This window comes from Podarcis liolepis (assembly GCF_965112155.1).
Source record: "Podarcis liolepis genome assembly, chromosome: 9".
In the NCBI taxonomy this organism is placed as follows: Eukaryota; Metazoa; Chordata; class Lepidosauria; order Squamata; family Lacertidae; genus Podarcis; species Podarcis liolepis.
In genome coordinates this window covers 11,121,807-11,144,464 of record NC_139564.1, presented here as the reverse complement: position 1 = coordinate 11,144,464, position 22,658 = coordinate 11,121,807, and the positions used below count along the sequence as shown (strand labels likewise).

Genomic DNA, 22,658 nt, shown 5'->3' with positions numbered 1-22,658 from the left:
AAATTCTTAGTCAATATTGCATGCCATATTTTTGGTTGTTTTACACACAAGTAAAATGTCTGTTTGAAAAACTATTGCCAGGTAATGAAACTTAATGAAAAATCATCTTTAGAATGATACAGACTTATATATGAAAATAAAAGAGTCTGCAGGTTGACATTTTCATAGAATTGCCCTGCTAGCAAAATATAAGACTTTCACTTCTGAGCTCTTCTGTAGCTGGCACCTAATGCTTGTTGTGTGAATGCCAAAACCCAGTACTCTCTAAAATCCGATTAAAAGGAGACACATCACTTAGCGAGATAAATTTTATTGTTTGACTTTTATGTACTTAAACATAGAGTAACAAAAAAACAAAACCCAATCACTTTAAATATGATCACATTCTAGCGGGATTGTAAATTAAAAAAACAACAACAGATTACAGGAAACAGCAACCGTCTGCTAGAAGATATAATAGCACGTTTTTGTTTTTTCAAATTGCCTTCCTTTATGCTAACAAGTGAATTGCCACATTATTCTTCCGTGGTTCTAATCCTATTGCAATACCTGCTCCAGCAGTATTTTAAATATATTTCGATTCTGCTAGAAAGCAAGTGGTCAGGCTTCTGAAAACAGACTCAACCAAAAAAGGCAAAACCTGAGAATTTTGGGAACTGTGTTTATGGGAAGGGAGAGACCTGCATTTCAAAACACAGAATGACAGAGAAAAATGGAGGGGGTGGAGGAAAGATATAGGGCTACAATGGCACATGTGGAACAGGCAAGCAGAACTGGGGCACTGAACCCAACCTCCATCTCTACTTTCCTGCTTGACCCAATCCCAACCCAATCAGATTTTCTTCCAACCGCACGGTGGGACAACAGTTGCCACTTCTCAACTTCAGGCGAACCTCCCTGCAACCACCCATATAGTTTATCGCAATTTTGCATTTCTGAAAATCTCGCACAGTTCATACTAACGCCGTGTTAAGATATCCTGAGGATCTGCAGAAGTCTCCCTGAGTCTCACCAAAAACTACAATTTTGCGGGAAGGTGGAGTTAGAATCATAGAGCTGGAGAGAGAGAGAGGCAGATTTTCAGAAATGCAAGCCCAATCTAATTTACGGCTCCGACAAGATTGGGGGTCTCCCCAGCGGTGGAGCAAGCCGATTGGGCGGTGCGTGTGCCATGCGTCCAGGGGCAGGACCAGCTGCCATGGGGGTGGGGCCAGCCGGGGCAGGACACTCCGGGGGGCACTGAGGCGTCTGTCTGCCTGCCTCCTCCCACTCAACCGCCCTACAGCTGAGGGGGAGGAGGTGGGCGGACCGTTTGGGGTGTGATGGCCTGGGATTCGGACTCGGAGGCTGAACCTGAGGAATCCCAGCCTGCACAGGAGTCCCCGCCTCCAGAACCAGCTGAGCCGGGGCTGGGGCTTGAGCCTGAAGGGTCCTCACCTGTGCAGGATCCTCAGGTGCAGGCACCAGCTGAGTCTGCTCCGACCCCTGAGGTGATGGAGGACCCATTGCCTGCAGGTGCTCCACTCTCAGCCCCGTCAGGGGAAGCTGAGGTTGCCTCTGGGTCCAGTAACCCTCTAGCCTCTCCTAAGCTGCAGAGGCTCAGGACAGAGAGGCAGAGGGAACTAAGTTCCCGCAGGAGGAGTGCTTGCCTCCAGGCCAGGAGAGGTGAGTCACCTGTGGACCGGGGCCGCCCTATGCCACCGGGGCAGATAAAAGCCGGCCAGCCCCAGTCCCAGGTTGTGGGAGCAACGTTGTTGCTAGCCTGTTCCTGCCTGCACCCTGTCATGCTCTTCTGTCAAGTTCGTGGCCTCACCTGACTCCCTGCCTTGGACCCAGCTACAGCTTTGACGGACAGCCTCCATACCACACCATCGACCTCGGACTGGACTCGGAACTCGCCTCTCGGTTAGCCCCCGGGCCAGCACATGGGGACCAGCATTTTGTCACCCCCCCTCAGTGGGGTGGCCCACCCCCACTGCACCTCCCTTCCTCCGCCCCTGGGTCTCCCCCTCCCACCATTTCCTTGGGCAGACAGAATTTGAAAAGCAGAGAGGAAAAGTGTCAAGCTTCACATTTGGGACTGCCCAGGGCACCATCCATCCTTTTGCCTTCCAAGGCCATCACAGACGTCGGTTCGCAGCAGCAGCAGCAGACTTTTGAGTTCCTGCAATTGAATTGTAAATTTAAAAAAAGAAATGGAATATGGTTAAAATCACAAAAGTGCGTTTTCTGTGTTGACACGGCCCTGCGGAACTTGTGACCCCCAGCCAAGGTGAACAGAGAGGCTGAGGATCAGTAAACTTCCTCTTTTCTTTTCGTGGCAGGCCTGTGGGCAAGAATCCAGTAATACTGCGGTCAGCTTGGCGGCCTGCACATTCTGCAGGCCGCTTATTTAAAAGATAGGGAAATTCCGTTCTAGGGCCAAAGTGCATGCTATCCAAAATGCATCCTTTATCAGCACTGGAGGGCGGCAGGGGCATATCCAAGTAGGAGAGCAGAGAAAGATCGCTGCCTTGACCTTGAGGTCCAGTGCCAAGGGCCTTCTGGTGGTTCCCTCGCTGCGAGAAGCCAAGTTACAGGGAAACAGGCAGAGGGCCTTCTCAGTAGTGGCACCTGCCCTGTGGAACGCCCTCCCACCAGATGTCAAAGAGAACAACAACTACCAGTCTTTTAGAAGACATCTGAAGGCAGCCCTGTTTAGGGAAGCTCTTAATGTTTAATAGGTTGTTGTATTTTAGTGTTCTGTGTTCTGTTGGAAGCCACCCAGAGTGGCTGGGGAAGCCCAGACAGATGGGTGGGGTATAAATAAATTGTTGTTGTTGTTGTTGTTGTTGTTGAATGTTGCTTCCAGGCTGTTAGAGAATGCTGGGCTGGCTAGACAGACCAGTTCGCAGGCTCAAAGCCAGCCAGGGAGGGGAATGTCTATTGGAATTTACATACCTTTAACTATCTTCACTAAATTCTGCACCCATTTTACTTCGGGATTGACGCATACTTTGGTTCCTTTCTCCCTGATTGTGATTCTGTAAAACAAGAAAAGTGGAAAGAATTTGGAATTAGCAGTTTTGTGCAAAGCAGACAAGCTGAACTGGAAGCCTCATCAAGAAACCTTTGAGAGGAGACTGCTTGATGGCCACAGAGACTAATCTCCAGCCCCCTGCTAAGCTATGAGCTGAACGCTGGCTAAGTCACCGACCTATTTGTCTAATCAGTTTTGTGTTTCCTTCTATGATAATAAGGAAGGACAACTTGCAGCCTGCACACAGGAACAGCAATGCAAGTACAGCAGCGCCTGCAATTGCTACTCTACATTTTTTCAGGCATCTAGTTGCTATTTTGACTTTGAAAACCAGCATCTGTGCAGTCATAGAACCATAGAATGTTGGAAGAGACCCCGGGGGTCATCCAGTCCAACCCCCTGAGATGCAGGAATGTTATTCACATAAAGCACCTTTACATGTGTGATGCATAATGCGTGAACATCTCTTGTAACCAGAATGACCTCATGGGCCAAATGGGGACCACATAGGCCAGAGGTTTCCCACCATAGGCATGATACAGCACATGCCAGGGTGATATTTAATGGCAAGTAATGCGGATAGCGGGATGTGGGTGGCACTGTGGGTTAAACCACAGAGCCTAGGACTTGCCAATCAGAAGGTTGGCGGTTCGAATCCCCGTGACGGGGTGAGCTCCTGTCGCTCGGCCCCTGCTTTTGCCAACCTAGCAGTTTGAAAGCACGTCAAAGTGCAAGTAGATAAATAGGTACTGCTCCAGCGGGAAGGTAAATGGCGTTTCCGTACGCTGCTCTGGTTCACCAGAAGCGGCTTAGTCATGCTGGCCACATGACCCGGAAGCTGTACGCCAGCTCAAACGACCACGAGGGTCGTTTAGTCCAACCCCTGCAATTCAGGAATCTTTTGCCCAACATGGGGCTCAAACCCACAGCCTTGAGATTGAGAGTCTCATGCTCTACCGACTGAGCCGTTGCAGTGCAGGAATTGCCTGTCTGCAAAGAGGAAATAGAGGAAATCTGCTAATGAGGGAATAAGACCCACTGAAGAGAGTGAGGCTTACTTCCAGGTAAACCTGCGAAGAATTGTGCTTTTAAGTGTCAGTGAACTTAACCCATTGGGCTTAACCACAAATAACTTTAGCGTGTTCTTTTTATATACAGAACACTTACACGGGGCTTGTTTCCACACCAGAAGACAGAAATCAGTTGAAAGATGGAGGGGGGGAGTAATTAGTTATGTTACGATTGCCATAACAGTGAAAATCAGGGCAGAAAAGTTGTTGAACTTTTTCTGGCAAAGTTGTTGAACTGTTTTGCCCAAAATCATTGAGCTATTTTTTTGTTGTTTGATGTATTTTTTTAAGAAAACATAGGTTGCCATGCCTCCAGATTTTCCCAGACATTTTTAAGCGATTTCTGCCTGGACACTGCTTCCGACTGCAGCATTTCGGAGAGGCTGGCGGGGGTGGAATTCCGGACATATGGCAACCCTAAGTTATGTAGGAAATGCGGAAGTTTTTTTGGATCTTTGCTATGATGGTCATGCACGACTGAGGTCACTTACATTACTTCCATCTTGTTGCAGGCGCTTCCGGGCGGAAAAATACTGACACTTTCGTATTGAGAAGGAGGGATGAATCTGGACCTTACTTTGGCACATTTGCAGCCTATTGTCGGATCAAAGATAGCTGCAGGCAGAAGATTGAGAATTTGAGAGAGTTCTCTTTTTTAAAATATATATATATATATATTCATTTTCCAAACAAGTTTTATACAGTCAACAAATTATTTTACACTCATGCTTCAATTTTTGACTTCCCTCAGTTTCTCTGTCAATCTTTCGAAAAATTTCTATTTATTGACGCATTTCTAAACATGATATTGCCTTTCCCCACTCCTTTTCCTCCTACTCACTTTTTTGCAGTATTTCTTACTATTTCACAGAGTCTCTTCAAAACCAACAAGCGTTGTCTGTGCATCACATATATTTTTCAGATATTCTGTAAATTTCCCCCGGGGGGGGGGGGAGAATTTGAGAGATTTCTAGGCAGACATAAAGGCATTTCAAAGCACCTGGGACTTGAGAACAGCATCTCTACATTGTTTAGCACTAATCCTATACAGTGTTACCTCGGGTTAAGAACTTAATTTGTTCTGGAGGTCTGTTCTTAACCTGAAACTGTTCTTAACCTGAAGCACCACTTTAGCTAATGGGGCTCCTGCTGCCGCTACACGATTTATGTTCTCATCCTGAAGCAAAGTTCTGAACGCAAGGTAATATTTCCGGGTTAGCGGAGTCTGTAACCTGAAGCGTATGTAACCTGAAACGTATGTAACCTGAAGCGTATGTAACCTGAGGTACCACTGCAGTTTCTCAATGATTTATTGGGAAGGGAGGCAAAGGCTGCCAATATAATAATAATAATAATAATAATAATAATAATAATAATAATAATAATAAATATATTTATACCCCACCCATGTGGGCAGCTTCCAACAAAATATTAAAATACAATAGTCTATTAAACATTAAAAGCTTCCCTAAAAAGGGCTGCCTTCAGATGTCTTCTAAAAGTCTGGTAGTTGTTTTTCTCTTTGACATCTGGTGGGAGGGCGTTCCACAGGGCGGGTGCCACTACCGAGAAGGCCCTCTGCCTGATTCCCTGTAACTTGGCTTCTCGCAGCGAGGGAACCGCCAGAAGGCCCTCGGCACTGGACCTCAGTGTTTGGGTAGAATGATGGGGGTGGAGAAAACCAGGAGAAGGGCAAATGCTCTAGAGGAGGCACAATAGTACAGTCAATGTTTGCTGCTTCCTTTCACCTCACTGAATAGGGTCTGGTCTTTAGTTTCTGAGCGAGCAAGCAAGCAATTGTGGGGGGGAGCCCTGTCCCACCTCAAACTCTCTGGAGCAAAGGCAGTATAGAAATGTAAAAGTAAATAACATTTCTGGCCGGTTCAGAATTCTGCCCACCTCGAAGAGAAAGGGTGTCTCTCAGGCCCAGCCCTCCCTCACAGGATTGTTGTGAGGCAAAGACTCGAGCGGGTGGCAGAGAAACAAAAGACAAAAGCAGTTTGGTTTATAAATTTGATGGTTTCTAACCTCCATTCTGTAAATTGGCCAGAGGACCTTGGTTACTGGGCAGTATAGAAATACATTAAACGAATCGAAGGGATAAACTTAAGATTGTAATCATGAATGACCAATCAGAGGGGGGAAAGCAGGAGAAGAAAACCGCACGATGGTACTTACCTGCGTAGCTGATATGGCAGGTAAGAAGCAGGGCAAACAGCAGAGCCAGGAAGCGAGATCCCATTCTGGATTCGGTTGTCAGCTGCACACTCAGCGAAGGGAGAACTCAGCCTTCAGCGCTTGCCGGGATGCCGTTTTGGTGGCCAAGACGGGCTCTATTTATTCCATAGAGCCGGCCTCTACATCATCAGCCAAGGGGCTATTTTTAGAAATCATATACGCAAAGTTGCATCATAGTCCACTTCCCACCCTTTGCCTCAGAATTTGCATTGCTGAATTGGCAATTTGAAGCACAGAAAACTTCCAAAAAACCGATGTCCTTTTTCACTTCTCCTTTCTAAGCTACCTTTCCATTACAGGTCTTGCCACCTTCTTTTCCAAGATTCCATCGCTTCTGTCTTCCCTCTGCTTCAGCAATTTACTTTATTTTGCTGCTGCTGGTCTTCTGTCGTCTCTTTTTTCTGGGCACCCCATGGTACGAAGGCAACCTCTGCACATTTGAAACACTACTCTGCCCCTTTAAACAGCCGTCGTTTCCCTGCCATGAATCCTGGGAACTGTATTTTGTTCAGGGTGCTGAGAGATGTTAAGACCCCCCTAGGATGCTTGTATCTACGGGACCACCTCTTCTGATATGCCCCGTGGAGGACCTTAAGGTCCACAAATGACAACACTTTGGAGGTCCCAAGCCTCAAGGGGGTTAGATTGGTCTCAACTAGGGCCAGGGCCTTTTCAGTACTGGCCCCAACTTGGTGGAACGCTTTGTCACAAGAGACTAGGGCCCTGCAGGACTTGACATCTTTCCGCAGGACCTGCAAGACAGAGCTGTTCCGCCTGGCCTTTGGTTTGGACTCAGTCTGACCCTTATGTTTCCCTCCCCTTATGGTCTTGATTTATCGGCTACTTTAAAATGAGGCTGCATTTTAAATTGCATTTTAACCTGTGTTTTAATTTTTTGTTTTGTTTTGTTTTCTCTCTTTTCCCCCTATTATGTTTTTACTGTGATTTTATTGGTGTTAGCCGCCCTGAGCCCAGCTCTGGCCAGGGAGGGCGGGGTATAAATAAATTTTAGTATTATTATTATTATTATTATTATTATTATTAGTCCTCTCCCAGAGCTACAGCACTCAGATTGGTTTCCCAAATCAATCCCTCTTCACAGGAACCTCCGTAAGAACTGTCGCTCTTTGAGGGGGATAGTGTTTTCCAAACAGCAGTCAGCAAACCGCAGTTCCCATAATGCTTTGGGGGGGGAGAACCGTGAGTGTTTAAACTGGCATGAGGCTGCTTTTATAAAAGTCTCGTGTGGACAGAGCCCAAGAGATTCCAACTGAACGTTAGGAAGAACTTCCTGAGCTGTTCGACAGTGGAATGGACACCCTCAGAAAGTGATGGACTCTCCTTCCTTGGAGGTTTCTAAAGAGAGGTTGGATGGTTGTCTTGTCCAGGATTTTTTGGCTGTGATTTCTGCACTGAAGGGGGTTAAACTAGATGAGCTTTGGGGGTCCCTTCTAACTCTACATTCCTATAATTCTATGATTAGTGAGTAGCATCCAAACCTGAGGTTGGAAGAAAAGAAACACATATAAGTGTCAGGAGTTCAGCCTACACTCGAGTAGGACTCTGGCAGAGACACATGCCCGACTGGCATGTTCAGGAGCTTCATAAGCTTTCTTCAGACCAAATATCACAGCAACCGATGCCAACAGACACTGGCACACTTAGGGATCCACAGAGTTTGCGCATTTCGCATGACAGACCTCAGCAACTCAGCATTTTGGCTAATCTACTTTATAAATCTACATATAAACACACACAGAGCACTGCAACATGGCTCCTCTCTCTCTAGCATCAGACAGGAAAGAGAAAAAGAACAAAGGACAATAGTCCCACTTCACGGAACACAGTAACACAAACATCCTGTCTCCGTCACTTCCCACTCTGTGGAGACAAAACATACACCGTCATGTGATAGACAAAAATCCCATGACTGCAATCACGGAGCAGGAATTCTAACAACAAGTAGCAAGGGGGAAATGACAGCCAATTCAAGCAGCTCCTGTGATTCTTCCTCTAAGTTTCCTCTGTGTGTTCTCTGTCTCTCTCTCATGGCTGCAAAACAGTCTGAAACCTCCCTTCTGCTAGTATTGTCGTCATCTTCTTTGGTGATCCCTCGTAGCCGAGTAAGATTGTCTTCCATAAACACAGTTTTAACAGTGAATTCATAAGTGACTGTGGAGGCCAATTCTGGATCCACACGCCTTTCCACAGTGGGAACATTGGTTTCTGGGTGGGAGTTGATCCGGTGAGGATTTGCCAAACATGCCTTCCTCGTAGCACGTTTCTCCCTTGCATCCTGAGTTTGAGTGTCTTCAAAGCCCACAACACCTTTGGTAAAGGCTGTTCTCCAATTGGAGCGCTTGCAGGCCAGTGTTTCCCAGTTGTTGGCGTTTATACTACATTTTTAAAGATTTGCCTTGAGAGAGTCTTTGAACCTCTTTTGCTGACTACCAGCATTACGCTTTCCATTTTTAAGTTCAGAATAGAGTACAGTGGTGCCCCTCAAGACGAATGCCTCGCAAGACGGAAAACCCGCTAGACGAAAGGGTTTTCCGTTTTTGAGCTGCTTCGCAAGACGATTTTCCCTATGGGCTTGCTTTGCAAGACGAAAACGTCTTGCGAGTGTTCCGGTTTTTTCCGCTCCCCCCCTTTTTCTAAGCCGCTAAGCCGCTAATAGCCTTTTAGCCGCTAATCCGCTAAACCTTTAATAGCCGCTAAGCCTTTAATAGCCGCTAAACCGCTAATAGCGCTAATCCGCTAAGCCGCTAATAGGATTGCTTCGCAAGACGAAAAAACCGCTAGACGAAGAGACTCGCGGAATGGATTAATTTTGTCTTGCGAGGCACCACTGTAGATTTTTTTGAAGACGATCATCAGGCATCCACACAACATGACCAGTCCAATGAAGTTGATGTTGAAGAATCATTGTTCCTCACAGAGTGACAACTCCCAGAGTTCCCTGTTAAACTACTTTGGGAACTGTAGCTGTGCAGGAAGAATAGGGATCAAAGTGCCTGTAGACCAGGAATGGCTGCCCTGTGGTCCTTCAGAACCCATCAGCCCAAGCAGACATGGCCAATAGTCAGGGCCGATGAGCAGTTGCAGTCCATAAACATCAGAAGGGTTGCAGTTCTCTGCTGCCACTGGCATGATCCTCAGGAGCAATGGGGACAGTCCTCTACCTCGCCCGAAGACATGGTTTGGCTACCCGAGGGCAACAATTATAGCCCGATCCTGCCAAGAAAGGAGGAAAGGAGACCAGAAGCGCTGCTGTTGCATCTTAAGCCACCAGATTGCAGCACAGAGCAAGACAGTGGCAGCCCCTTAGTTAAATACGTTAAGTTACATTAATTGGAAATAGCTTGCAAGTACTAGATTGGCTAGGGACGCGGGTGGCACTGTGGGTTAAACCACAGAGCCTAGGACTTGCCGATCAGAAGGTCGCGGTTTGAATCCCTGTGACAGGGTAAGCTCCCGTTGTTCGGTCCCTGCTCCTGCCAACCTAGCAATTCGAAAGCACGTCAAAGTGCAAGTGGATAAATAGGTACTGCTCCAGTGGGAAGGTAAACAGCATTTCCGTGCGTTGCTCTGGTTCACCAGAAGCGGCTTAGTCATGCTGGCCACATGACCCGGAAGCTGTACGCCGGCTCCCTCGGCCAGTAAAGCGAGATGAGCGCCACAACCCCAGAGTCGGTCACAACTGGACCTAATGGTCAGGGGTCCATTTACCTTTACCTACTAGATAGGCTTAGGATTTAAATAAGTTAAGTGATGAATCAATATGTTTAATGTTGAATTGGTAAGATAGAATGATGTTAAGTGTTTAAGTTAAGCTTATAAGAACTTTGTTTGGAAAACCGTTAAAAGGATATGCATTGAAATTCAACCAGGATGATGCAAGGAAGTCACTTAACAATGTTAATAAGATTAATTTTAATAAGGTTATGATTTTTGTTTGTTTGTTTGTGTGTGTGTGTGTTTACAATTTTGTGAAAACCAATAAAAAATTTTGGGGATAAAAAGACAGTGGCAGCCCTAAAACCAAGCCCTTGCTAGGTATCTACCACACCGTTCTTAAAGGCACAAGGACTACAGTCCTGCATAAAATTACCTGGAGGTAAGCCCCATTACAAGCAAAAGGACTTACTTCCGAGTAAACACATATACCGTTGCATGTATTCCAGGGACTTCTTTCAAAGAGAGCCAGATTGATGAAGTGAACATGCATGAGGTTCCTGAGCTTTTTAAACAATCATCTTACCCCAAAGTTGTTAAACAGACAGGTGGGCTGGATTAGACCCCCAAATCGGACTTTGGACATGCCTGTCTTAATGAGTACCTTTGCAGCAGAAGACATTTAAGGATCTCGGATCTCTGCAAAGAATTCAGTTTGCATCGCCATTTGGGGAGAGTGGGGGGTTCTTTGACATCCACACAAACTCATTGTGTAGCGTCTTTTTTGTTAAATTTCTAGAGAGTACCTGATCTCAGAGAAAACCACCACAGGAAAGATCCAGTTGCTAGAAGAAAAGGAAGGGCGAACTGCAGTGATCCCAAGGACTAGGAAATGATACAGAAGTGTACTAAAGGGAAGGGGGAAACAACAAATCTTTAGGGACCCCAATGATTCCTCTTGTCTGATGACTAAACAACTCACTTGTCAGTCACTGCTCTGACTTGACTCAGTGGCTACAAATGACGAAAGGCAGGAGCATTTTTCATTCTGGTTTTTTTTAAAAAAAATATGTTTAGAACTGTTGCAGGAACCCCCCCCCCCCCCAATCATTCAGTTTGTACAAACACGACACACACACGCTCACACTCACACACGACATACGCAACGTTTCTGTTATAAATTCATAGTAAATCAACCATACATCGGATTTACACCTGTCCACTTCTATTTTACTCCATGAAGGAAGGAGTATCAAAGGGGGATGGTTTGATACAAGACGGCCATAATCCCTTAACCATACCAGCACATACACAGGAGCCCCGCCCAGTTGGCATGACAACCTTGATGGTCCCAGACAGAAGACCATCAAGGTCACAAAGGACTTGCATATGGGAGTGGATTCAACATGGACTGGAACAAAGGGCAATGATCAGATCTTCCCTCTGGTGGCAGGAAACTGCCAGCTCCCCTTTGTCTCCTGGAAGTGACTCATGGGGAGGGGGAAAGGAGGAACCAGCCAGGTGACAGGACACTCTGGTTACCTCCACAACTCCTCCCTCAACCCCTCCTTTTTGTGATCTGTCAATGATGTAGTCATGATGTAGTTGTGATGTAGTTCTAGGGGTGTAGTTTGGGGGATTAGTAACTAATAAAAGTTGGGGTCTTCTTTTGTTCTGGGCTTCCATTTTGTTTCACCTGGTGGCAGGTGGGAGTCCTGTCGCGACAGTCTTCAATAAAGACCAAGCTTACTGGCTGCTGTTTTGCTCTGGTATTCCTGGCTGGTGTCCTTGTTTTTTTGTCCAAGGGAGCCCTCGGATTTTTCCGTTAACAGAGCATTATCTATCTATCTATCTATCTATGGGGGGGGGGAAAGGTTCCCAAAAAGTGGGGTGCAACAGCAGAACAAACCTTCAGACAAAAGACAATAGTTTAAAAGGAAGTCATACTCTTGATCTCCCACAATCATTCAGACAGGGGAACTTGCTTCCTTACTGGTCTGGTTTGAATGCATGCATTCTGAAATTGGAAAAAAAAGCCCCTAAGATGGTTATTGGCAGAGTTAGGGGTCTAATCTGTAAACTGAACCAGCACTTTTTTTCCATTTCCCTTTCTCCTACCCTAATTATTCTCGCAAACAGGGCATTTTGGCATCTTCAATAGAAAAGAGCTCATCCCCTTCCTCTTTGTTGTGATAACGGCTTTCTTGGGAATGCCCCTCTCTTCAGAAGTTTGCTGCCTCTAAAGAATGTTCGTGAGAGGGGATTTACAACCACCATAGAAAGAAATCAGCAGAAAAATGTCTTATTGACAGTTCAAGTGGGGAACAGAAGGTACAGAAAACTCAGAATCTGTGCTGGAAGCTGGATATATTGTCTCTGATGAATTCAGAAAAATCCTGTGCTTAATAGCTGATGATGATGGCTGGCTGCCTGAATACCAATGACCATGACACTGACTGCTTACATAAAGGTAAAGGTAAAGGGACCCCTCACCATTAGGTCCAGTCGTGACCGACTCTGGGGTTGCAGCGCTCATCTCGCTCTATAGGCCGAGGGAGCCAGCGTTTGTCCGTAGACAGCTTCCAGGTCATGTGGCCAGCATGACTAAGCTGCTTCTGGTGAACCAGAGCAGCACACGGAAACGCCTACCTTCCCGCCGGAGGGGTACCTCTTTATCTACTTGCCCTGGTGTGCTTTCAAACTGCTACGTTGGCAGGAGCAGAGACCGAGCAACGGGAGCTCACCCCGTCAAGGGGATTCGAACCGCCGACCTTCTGATTGGCAAGTCCTAGGCTCTGTGGTTTAACCCACAGCACCACCCGCGTCCCCTTTAAAGCACACCCTCCCTGTTGCGCAGCGGTAAATTAATGAAGGAAGAGTCTTCTTCACAAACAGAAGAAAACTTTTTCTTGAGAAAATAAAGTTGTTCAGAAACAGCATAGTTAAAGAGCATACACAGAGTGCTCATAGCAGCTGTCTGACTCCACAGATGCACAGGAACTAAGACTGATTTACTAGAGTCCTGGAGCCACTCTGTCTGCCTTAGCACTATTCCACAGACTACTCCATACACAATCCATACAGCTCTCTGACTAAAGCCCATAGATCGGTTGACTACTTTTTATTAGGATAATGCGTCATCACCCAAGATGGGTCACGAGTCACATTGACTTAGCAGTTTGTTGTTAAACAGCAATTAGCAGGCTTGAATAATTGTGTAGGTCTTATAGGCCTTCCTGCTTCTGCTCTCAAGAACCTTTCTCCCAAGAATCCTGGGAACTGTAGTTCACCCCTCACAGAACTACAGTTCCCAGCAGCCTTAACAACCTACAGGATCCGGGATACTTCAGGAGAAAATGTATGCAGTGCGCACATCCACCCATCTTCAGAAACAGTGCCAGATTTATATATAAGCTAAACAAGCTATAGTTTAGGGCCCCACTCTCTTGGGGGCCCCCATAAAATTTAAAAGAAGAAAAAAAACACTGGATGTACATTTCCAAAATATAAGATAAGTTCAACAATTACTTTGATAAAATACATATTTTGTTATGAACAAATGGCTTTAGATACCTATTAGGTCCATAAATTACCATTTAGCATATATTCAAAGCTAAATCTGGCCCTGTTCAGAAGCAGATTCTGTTTTACTGTCAAACTGCTCCTACCATCCGAAATTCCTAGTGCTGAGTCCAAATCTCCTTTCTTGTAACTTAAAGCTGTCGGTTCAGGTCCTATGCCCCAGAACAGGAGAAAACATCTTTCATGTGACGGCCCTTGAGATATTTGAAGATGGCTATCATAGAGGAGGGAGAAAGGTTGTTTTCTGCTGCTCCAGAGAAGCGGACACGGAGCAATGGATCCAAACTACAAGAAAGAAGATTCCACCTAAACATTAGGAAGAACTTCCTGACAGTAAGAGCTGTTCGACAGTGGAATTTGCTGCCAAGGAGTGTGGTGGAGTCTCCTCCTTTGGAGGTCTTTAAGCAGAGGCTTGACAACCATATGTCAGGAGTGCTCTGATGGTGTTTCCTGCTTGGCAGGGGGTTGGACTCGATGGCCCTTGTGGTCTCTTCCAACTCTATGATTCTATGATTCTATGATTCTATATCTCCTTTCAACATCCTCTTTTCCAGACAAAACATACCCAGCTCCTTCAACCGTTCCTCATCAGGCTTGGTTTCTGGACAGAAACACCTGGACAGCCACAGGGCCCCCTCCCCTAAGTTATAGGATGCTTGTGAAAACCCATGACAGCCTGTCATTTTTTATGGCACCATGGGAGGTGTTTCATCTTCAACAATAGCAGAAGACGGGCATATGTGTTTTCGCATATGTGTTTGCTCTGCAACTGTCCCCCTCTCAATCAGGTTGCGAGAAATACCTTATAGCAATTAGCCATGTTCAGTAGCTGCAAACACTCTTGAACAGGATCGTAGGAGTGTTTTGCTAGCCCAAAAATGGAAAACGAGCGAGGTCCCAACCGAAGAAGAATGGCAATTTTAACTGATGGATTATACACCACTTGCAGATTTAACATATAGAATAAGAGAACAAGAAGACCATACGTTTAAAGAAAGACTGGAAAATGTTTACTGAATATATGGGCGGGTGTTCATTTAAAAATGCTGGTAGCATTAAGATAAATTCAACAGTGTAAATAGGTTTTGATGGATGTAACAGTGGAATACTGAATGGTTTAGCTCATGTAAAATAGGCAAGGATGTATGGTATGCAAAATGAACCGCGGAAAGAGAAGAAGGGAAGTCGTTGATTTAAGGTTGTTTAAATTAAGGTTACCAGATTTTTTTCAATGAATCCGGGGACACTTTTCAACTTCAATGGATTTTGTATGGGGGCTGTTTTGTAAATTTGGGGACTGTCTCCGGGAAATGGGGACATCCGGTAATCTTAGTTTAAATGAATATTTTGAAATGTAACTTAGAAAAAAATAATAAAAATTAGTAGTAGTAGTGTGTGTGTGTGTGTGTGAGAGAGAGAGAGAGAGAGAGAGAGAGAGAGAGAGAGAGAGAGAGAGAGAGAGAACAGGAGCATAGGAGCATAAAGAAAACATAGGAACATTTCACCCCAGACACTTAGATCTCTGAATACCTCTTAGGTAAAGTATGCTGCAACCCAAAGCTTTTTGTATTGTGACACCAAGTCTCTGGGATTTTCTTGCCTTAGACATGAAGCAAGCCCAATACTTGTGTTTTTGACATTCGTTGAAAACTGCTCTTCTACTCCCCACCCCCCAAGTCTTCCCAAATTAAGTTTGTTTTGATTCTGTAGCTTTAAATCCTTGTTGGCTTCATGTTTTAAACATTATCTTATGGTTTGTATTGTGTTTTGTATTCTGTTCTGTTTAAATGCAGAGCAGTTTACATATTCGGAAAGAAATGAAACAAATAAAAATTGTAAATGAATTTTTGCCAACATAGGTGCACAAGGATCTTCGCTCAAGACGGTCTAGTATTACTAATATAATGGAAAGACTTGAAAATTCTGTACAGGAGTTGCACAAAAGTTTAGTATCCAACATGCCCTAGAACCAAATCCCGTTATTTCCTCTTTCTTTCAAGCTGGCACAATGACCTCGGTTAAGTTTTTTTTTTTAATGTTGGCATATTTGCTTTTGCTGTGCATTTTTGTGTGAATGCACAAAACTTCCGTCTTCTTGTTATAGCTTAACATTCTCTGGTTATCGTAAATAATAATGTAAATCAGAATTTTTCAGTTGATGGTTTGGTCAAAGAAGGAGTTTCGCTTTGACAGGGTGTCTATAGGGTGATGCAGATGTTCCAAAACATGTTAGATAAGCACAGACAGGAAGTCTGTGGGGATAAATGTGCAAGGTCTGTGCCCCCAGTGCTGTTTGATGAGATTCCTACAGAGGCTGAATACACACAGCACATTAAAATTCATTTGGTGTACCCAGTGCAAGTGTCTCTTCCACACTGTCCACACAGCATTATCCATCTCTCATCCAGATCCTTTTTGGACAATTTCATGTGTTTCTCCTCATTCTTGTTTTAATGCAAAAACAGAAGAAGTGTTTTAACTGCAAATTTATTTTTAAAAAGCAAGGAGAAAGAGTGAGACGCCTCACCTCACACGAACAATACAATAACTGTCAATACGTCTGTCAGGGGTTCAGGAGCAGAGACGCAGAGAAGGGAGGAGACAGAGAGCGAGGGGGAGGAATACGAAGGAAGGATGAGCGGGGATGACGACCCGAGATCACCGAGCCTGTCTAGCGAGTCCGAGGATTCCCAGAAGGGAGCGCCAGCAGCCAGAGCAAGGGGGGAGAGCAGGGGGACACCCCAGGAAGAAGGGTCCAGAGAGGGATCAGAAAGCAGCAGTTGGAGATCGGGACCCACGTGCCCAGCCGGGAGCAGCGGGGAGAAAGGGGACCAGATATCAGGTTCCGGAGACTTTCAGAAAGAGGGAGGGCATGAGTCAGGAGTAGTCACGCCCACCTCGGGGAGCGATGAAACGATCAAGAGGAAAGTGGAGAGTTGGGCGCGCGTGCCAAGTTCAAATGTAGCGGAAGCTGGCGCAGTCAGCAGCCCAGAGAGTGAGCCGGGTCCCAAAGCCCGCCGCAAGGAGGCGGAAGGGTCAGGGGGGTCCGCGTCTGAAGAGAGTAGGAAGGGAGAGACCCAGGGGGGCAGAAGGACCCAGAGACGGAAGGAAAGGCGCAGGAGGTGGAGCAAGGCTAGGGTATTAAGCTGGTGCGCTAGAGGCGGAGACTCAGACGGGTCTTCGTCGTTCTGACCTAGAAGAAGTAGGGCTGCACATTGCAGTTTGGAAATGGAACCTGTAATCCAATAAAGACTCTTTGAAACTGAACGCTGGCTGACTTGGTCCTATGTGAGCTGGGACTGGGCGGCAGCCCTGACAACGTCCATCTTAGTTTACACTTCTTTATAGTTCAATTCACTGCTGGATTTACGTATAAGCTAAACAAGCTATAGCTTAGGGCCCCACTCTCTTGGGGGGGGGGGCAAAAAATGAAAGCAGAAAAAAACTGGATGTAAATTTCCAAAATATAAGATAAAAAAAATAAAATAAAACCTACATACAGCAACAGTGTTTTGTTTTGCGTTGTGTAGGCTCCTATGTCGTAAGTAATGGGCCCCGCCTGCTAGCCTTCTCCTAAAATATCACTGGTTTGCTATTATTATTTCATGTTATAGCAAGTTTCTAGAGACTAGATTATGAGTCTTTGTAAATTGTGTTTCTAAAGGAACTTTTGTTATTGTCAAACGCCAATGTGTTTGCTTTTTAAGTTTGTTACGAATAAAAAATCATTTTAAGTTAGAGCTTAATAATTATTTCGCTATTAATAGACTTCTTGATTGTATTTCAGTTCAACAATTACTTGGACAAAAGACACATTTTGTTATGTGCAGATGGCTTTAGATACCTATGAGTTCCATAAATGACCATATAAGCATATATTCTACACAAAAAACAGCGACAATTTGTTGTTGACAAAGGACAGCTGGACATATAAAGGGCCCCATTACCTTCAGTAGTTTAGGGCCTTAATCCGGCCCTGGTTCAATTATCAGGGAGAGTACCCAGAGATATTTAATGGGGGGAGAAAGGGATTTATAAGAGGATAGTATAATTTGTGAGTTTGGGCCCAACACGCCAAAGTTGCATTTTGGTCCACCATCTTGCCATGCTCTGCTTCTGAGTGCCAGTTGCTAGAAAAACACAGGAGGAGAGAGTCGCTCTCGTGCTCGGATCCTGCTTCCAGGTTTTGCCGCAGGCATCTTGTTGGCCACAGTGAGAACAGGATGCTGGACTAGATCGGCTACTGGCCTCATCCAGCCAGCTCTACTTATTGTGGCCCCCACAATTTAAGAAGGATGTTGACAAGCTGGAACGTGTGCAGAGCAGGGTGACCCAGGTGATCAAGGGACTGGAGGCCAAGCCTTATGAGGAATGGTCAAGGGAACTGGGTATGTTTAGCCTGGTAAAGAGGAGACTGAGAGGAGATATGGATCAGGGGAACGCTGTGAATGTAGTGTATCTTGATTTCAGTAAGGCATTGGACAAAGTCCCCTATGATATTCTTGTGGAGAAACTAGTAAAATATGAACTGGATGAGATACCTTTTAGGCAAATTTGTAGATGGTTGACTGACTGAACCCAAAGAAGGCGACCAAGATGATCAAGGGTCTGGAAACCAAGCCTTATGAGGAATGGTTGAAGGAGCTGGGCATGTTTCGCCTGGGAAAGAAGAGACTGAGAGGAGATATGAGAGCCATCTTCAAATATCTCCAAGGCTGTCCCATGGAAGAGGGAACAGGTCTGTTTCCTCCTGCTCTGGACGGTAGGGCTTGACCCAATGGCTTCAAAATACAAGAAAGGAGATTCTTCAACATCAGGAAAACTTTCTGACAGAAATAGCTGTTTGATGGTGGAATGGTCTCCCTCGGGAGGTGGTGGACACTCCTTCCTTGGAGGATTTGAAGCAGAGGTTGGAAGGCCATCTGTCATGGATGCTTCAGCTGAGATGGCATATCCACTTCCCAAGAGACTGTGATTGGAAGACACAAGACTTACCCACTCTGGAAAAATGGCAGATGCAAGTGATGGACTACATGGAATTGGCGGAAATGACTGGCAGAATCCGAGACCTGGGAGAAGAGACAGTGGAAGAAGATTGGAGGAAATTTAAAGACTATTTACAGAAATATTGCAAAATTAAGGAATGTTAGAATGATGTTGGATTGAAGTTAAGTGGTTTCTAGCTGTAATGGTTTAAAAGAATATGGAAAAATTGGATTTTTAACAGGTAAAAATTTAATGTTATAATATATTAAGATTAAAGATCAGGATAATAAGGAGGGAAAGGAATTGCTGAACTAATAAATTGAACTGGAATACAAAAAAGGGAGGTATGAGGAGGTCCGGGAAACAAGTAAATGAAAGATAAGTGATGTAAAGATGGAATTATTTGTAACTGTTTTTTATTTCCTATTTTTTCTTTTTTCTTTTTCATTATGTAATATTGTGAAAACTTTAATAAATATTTATATATATAAAAGAGAGAGACTGTGATCTACTCCCAGTATAAAAAAACTGGTGGTGATCTACCCATTGTCATTGGAGGGAGGAGGAGCGTGCGTGGGGTGAGGTGGGTGGATTGCCCAGAATTGTTGAACTTCTATTAGGAGGGGAAGTGCCCAGAGTTGCTGAGCTTTTTTGATGAGGATTGCACAGAGTTTTTTGGCTTTCCCCCCATAACTTTTTGTACACCATAAGGATCCCTTGATCTACCAGGATCAGCTGGGGATCTACCGGTAGACCGCGATCTACTGGTTGGACATCCCACCCCGGCCAACTCTACAATTCTATGCTTCCATGTTCTTATGAGAGTACTCAATACACCTGTCTATTAAGGCCCTTGTTGTTGTTGTTTAGTCGTTTAGTCGTGTCCGACTCTTCATGACCCCATGGACCAGAGCACGCCAGACACTCCTGTCTTCCACTACCTCCCGCAATTTGGTCAAACTCATGCTGGTAGCTTCATGAACACTATCCAACCATCTCGTCCTCTGTCGTCCCCTTCTCCTTGTGCCCTCCATCTTTCCCAACATCAGGGTCTTTTCCAGGGAGTCTTCTCTTCTCATGAGGTGGCCAAAGTATTGGAGCCTCAGCTTCAAGATCTGTCCTTCCAGTGAGCACTCAGGGCTGATTTCCTTAAGAATGGAGAGGTTTGATCTTCTTGCAGTCCATGGGACTCTCAAGAGTCTCCTCCAGCACCAGAATTCAAAAGCATCAATTCTTCGACGATCAGCCTTCTTTATGGTCCAGCTCTCACTTCCATACAACACTTTCTCCCAAATCCAGCTGGCTTGCCTGCCTCAGTTTTGTCCTGAAGATGTCTTTGGTGGTGATGATTCAATGGAAGAATACTCTTCCCTCACGTAGGTATCTTCCCCTGCTGCTGAGGTGGAGGGTTCCTCTGACCAAAAAGCGCCAATAGGCTCGCAGTCTCGGTCACTGTGCTGTTGATTCACTCGACTGCTGTTCTGCTGAGCTGTCAGATCCTTTGGAAGGTCATGAAGCAGGTCTGGGTCCAGTGAGGACACTGCTGCATCTATATGTTTGGCCGAGAGTGCAGGCAGCTCCCAGCTGTAGAAGCACATGCACAGCACATTTTCAGAGGACACCAGCGAGGGGTTTCACGCTTCCTGCTGCAACTGAGTGCCGGTTGGAAGTCTTGGCTAATCGCATTGTGCAAGGTCTCGTGTGGAAGGAGCATGGAGGAGGCTGCGGCGCAAGAAGGAAAGTTGCAAAGTGGGGAAGAGACTTCAGGAGTGAAGAAGTGAAAATGACCAGGAGGCAAAGCAACCGCTGACTTTGGAGGGAATGGAAAAGAAGGAGGAAAAGATGGAGGCCATGTTGAGGATTGAGAATCTGAAGGAGATTCATGCATAAAAGAAAAGCAAGTGACTGAGGAAGCCTTGGTGATGGGAGAGAGAGAAACTTGATTCAATTCATATTTAAAGCTGCACAGACTTATTTTGTGCTTTCTGGGGGAAAGGTACAAATTGGGATACAGACATCCTTGAAATTCCACACTTCTCCGAATTTTTGCAATGCAAAATTCTCCAATGTGTACAGTGTGCCATATTAACGCAGACATCAGTTTTAAAAATGCTGTTGGGTGCCCAGAAATGCTGGTGAACTTTTGTGAAGCCTTCTAAAGAAAAAATTTGCAGCCTGATGTGGAAATATGGAGAACAACAGAAGATTTGGAAACACATTTCTGAGCAATAGCAAGATCATAGAGGGTTCCAGGGTGTGTGTTCCTTTGGAGAACTGAGAAGCGGCAGAGACTGTCATAGCTTGAAGAAATATGGTTTTTTCACCTATTTACACCTTCAGTCTGCATGGAATGAGTCCAGATCTTACAGCACGGTCATTTCAAGAGGGGCTTGTCCTCCACAGAATTGCAGCCCTCGAGTCCAAGGCCTCTCTCCCAGCCAGCCTTCAGCCAGCCTGCCCAAGATGGATCGCAGTCTTTCTTCTTCCCAGAACACCCTGCTAAAAATTCTCTTTTCCTGTCACCTCACACCCAGTTACCCTGGCAGCCTTACAAACCCCAATCTCTGTTCACACCTCAGGGCAAGGGGTGAGGACAGTTCTCTTGCACTGCCAATGGCCCTCAATGGTTTCTTTAATAGCCCTAGCTCGGCCTGGTCATTTTGCATAGGCTGGCTCAGGAATTCCTCTGCAGTTTGTATTTCTCCCTTCCTACCATTTATTAATTTCTAAGGTTTAGAGGGCAGCACCCAAAAAAACCCTATAACGATACATGCAAAATGCATTACACTGGGGGAGCTTGTTTTGCAAACATGCGTATATTAAGGCAAAATATCAGGCACGAATGTGTGCATTTGGAGAAGTGTGCCCAGAAATGCTGATGAGCTATCGTGAAGCCTTCTAAAGAAAAAAACTGCAGACTGATGTGGAAATATGGAGAACAACAGAAGATTTGGAAACACTGAGAAACTGAGACTGACAAGTTCACCCATCCCTAGGTGAAGATAGAAGAAGAAGAAGAAGAAGAAGAAGAAGAAGAAGAAGAAGAAGAAGAAGAAGAAGAAGAAGAGAAGGAGGAGGAGGAGTAGTAGTTTGGATTTGATATCCCGCCTTTCACTCCCCTTCAGGAGTCTCAAAGCGGCTAACAATCTCTTTTCCCTTCCTCCCTCACAACAAACACTCTGTGAGGTGAGTGGGGCTGAGAGACTTCAGAGAAGTGTGACTGGCCCAAGGTCACCCAGCAGCTGCATGTGGAGGAGCGGAGACGCGAACCCGGTTCCCCAGATTACGTGACTACCGCTCTTAACCACTACACCACACTGGCTCTCCTTCTGCAGTGTTGGATGGCAGGTTGAGAGGAGTTCCCTACCAGGACAGACTTTGCTCGTGTGCTCAAGACATCGATTCCATAAAACATATTTTGCTGCACTGTGCAAAATATGAGCAAGCCAGGGCTGAACTGATATTACCCTTGCTGGTACCTTTCCCGGGAAAATCAGAGGCTCACTATGACAGGTTCCTACTGGAAGACCAGACAAACGCTAGAACATTAACAGTGGCAAAGTTTTTATCGGTGGTTGCAAGAACCAATGATCCCTATAGTCTGAACAAAATGCTTGTTTAACCTGGAGGTAGGCTGTATGAATTGTGTATTGCTTTGTAACGATTTGTTGGGTCTCTGGACCGTAATAAAGATTGATGATGAAGATGATAATTAATTTATTATTTATACCCCGCCCATCTGGCTGGGTCTCCCCAGCCACCCTGGGCGGCTTCCAACAAAGTATTAAAATACAGTGGTCTGTTAAACATTAAAAGCTTCCTTAAACAGGGCTGCCTTCAGATGTCTTCTAAAAGTCTGGTAGTTGTTTTTCTCTTTGACATCTGGTGGGAGGGCGTTCCACAGGGCGGGTGCCACTACCGAGAAGACCCTCTGCCTGGTTCCCTGTAACTTGGCTTCTCGCAATGAGGGAACCGCCAGAAGGCCCTCGGCGCTGGACCTCAGTGTCCGGGCAGAACGATGGCGGTGGAGACGCTCCTTCAGATATACTGGATCGAGGCCGTTTAGGGCTTAAGGACTTTGCATCGAG

At 45.5% G+C, this 22,658-nt stretch overlaps 1 protein-coding gene across 1 annotated transcript; it reads right to left on the bottom strand.

Annotated features, from left to right (window-relative positions):
* Positions 1–294: 294 nt before the first annotated feature.
* LOC310685992 (C-X-C motif chemokine 10-like) lies at positions 295–6,491 on the bottom strand. Its single transcript, XM_083459151.1, has 4 exons — positions 6,268–6,491; positions 4,581–4,704; positions 2,941–3,023; positions 295–2,164 (listed from the first exon to the last, which is right to left on the bottom strand). The coding sequence occupies exons 1-4, from the start codon at positions 6,329–6,331 to the stop codon at positions 2,121–2,123; spliced, it is 315 nt and encodes a 104-aa protein (XP_083315277.1). The 5' UTR covers positions 6,332–6,491; the 3' UTR covers positions 295–2,120.
* Positions 6,492–22,658: the final 16,167 nt, after the last annotated feature.

What these genes read in the sequence shown, in the direction of transcription:
- LOC310685992 (XM_083459151.1), bottom strand. Translation starts at nt 6,331, where the DNA reads ATGGGATCTCGCTTCCTGGCTCTGCTGTTTGCCCTGCTTCTTACCTGC. An exon ending in TGCAACAAGATGGAAGTAAT is followed by an intron (nt 3,024 to 4,580) that starts GTAAGTGACCTC and finishes CTTGTTTTACAG; the next exon opens with AATCACAATCAGGGAGAAAG. An exon ending in TTTAGTGAAGATAGTTAAAG is followed by an intron (nt 2,165 to 2,940) that starts GTATGTAAATTC and finishes ATTCAATTGCAG; the next exon opens with GAACTCAAAAGTCTGCTGCT.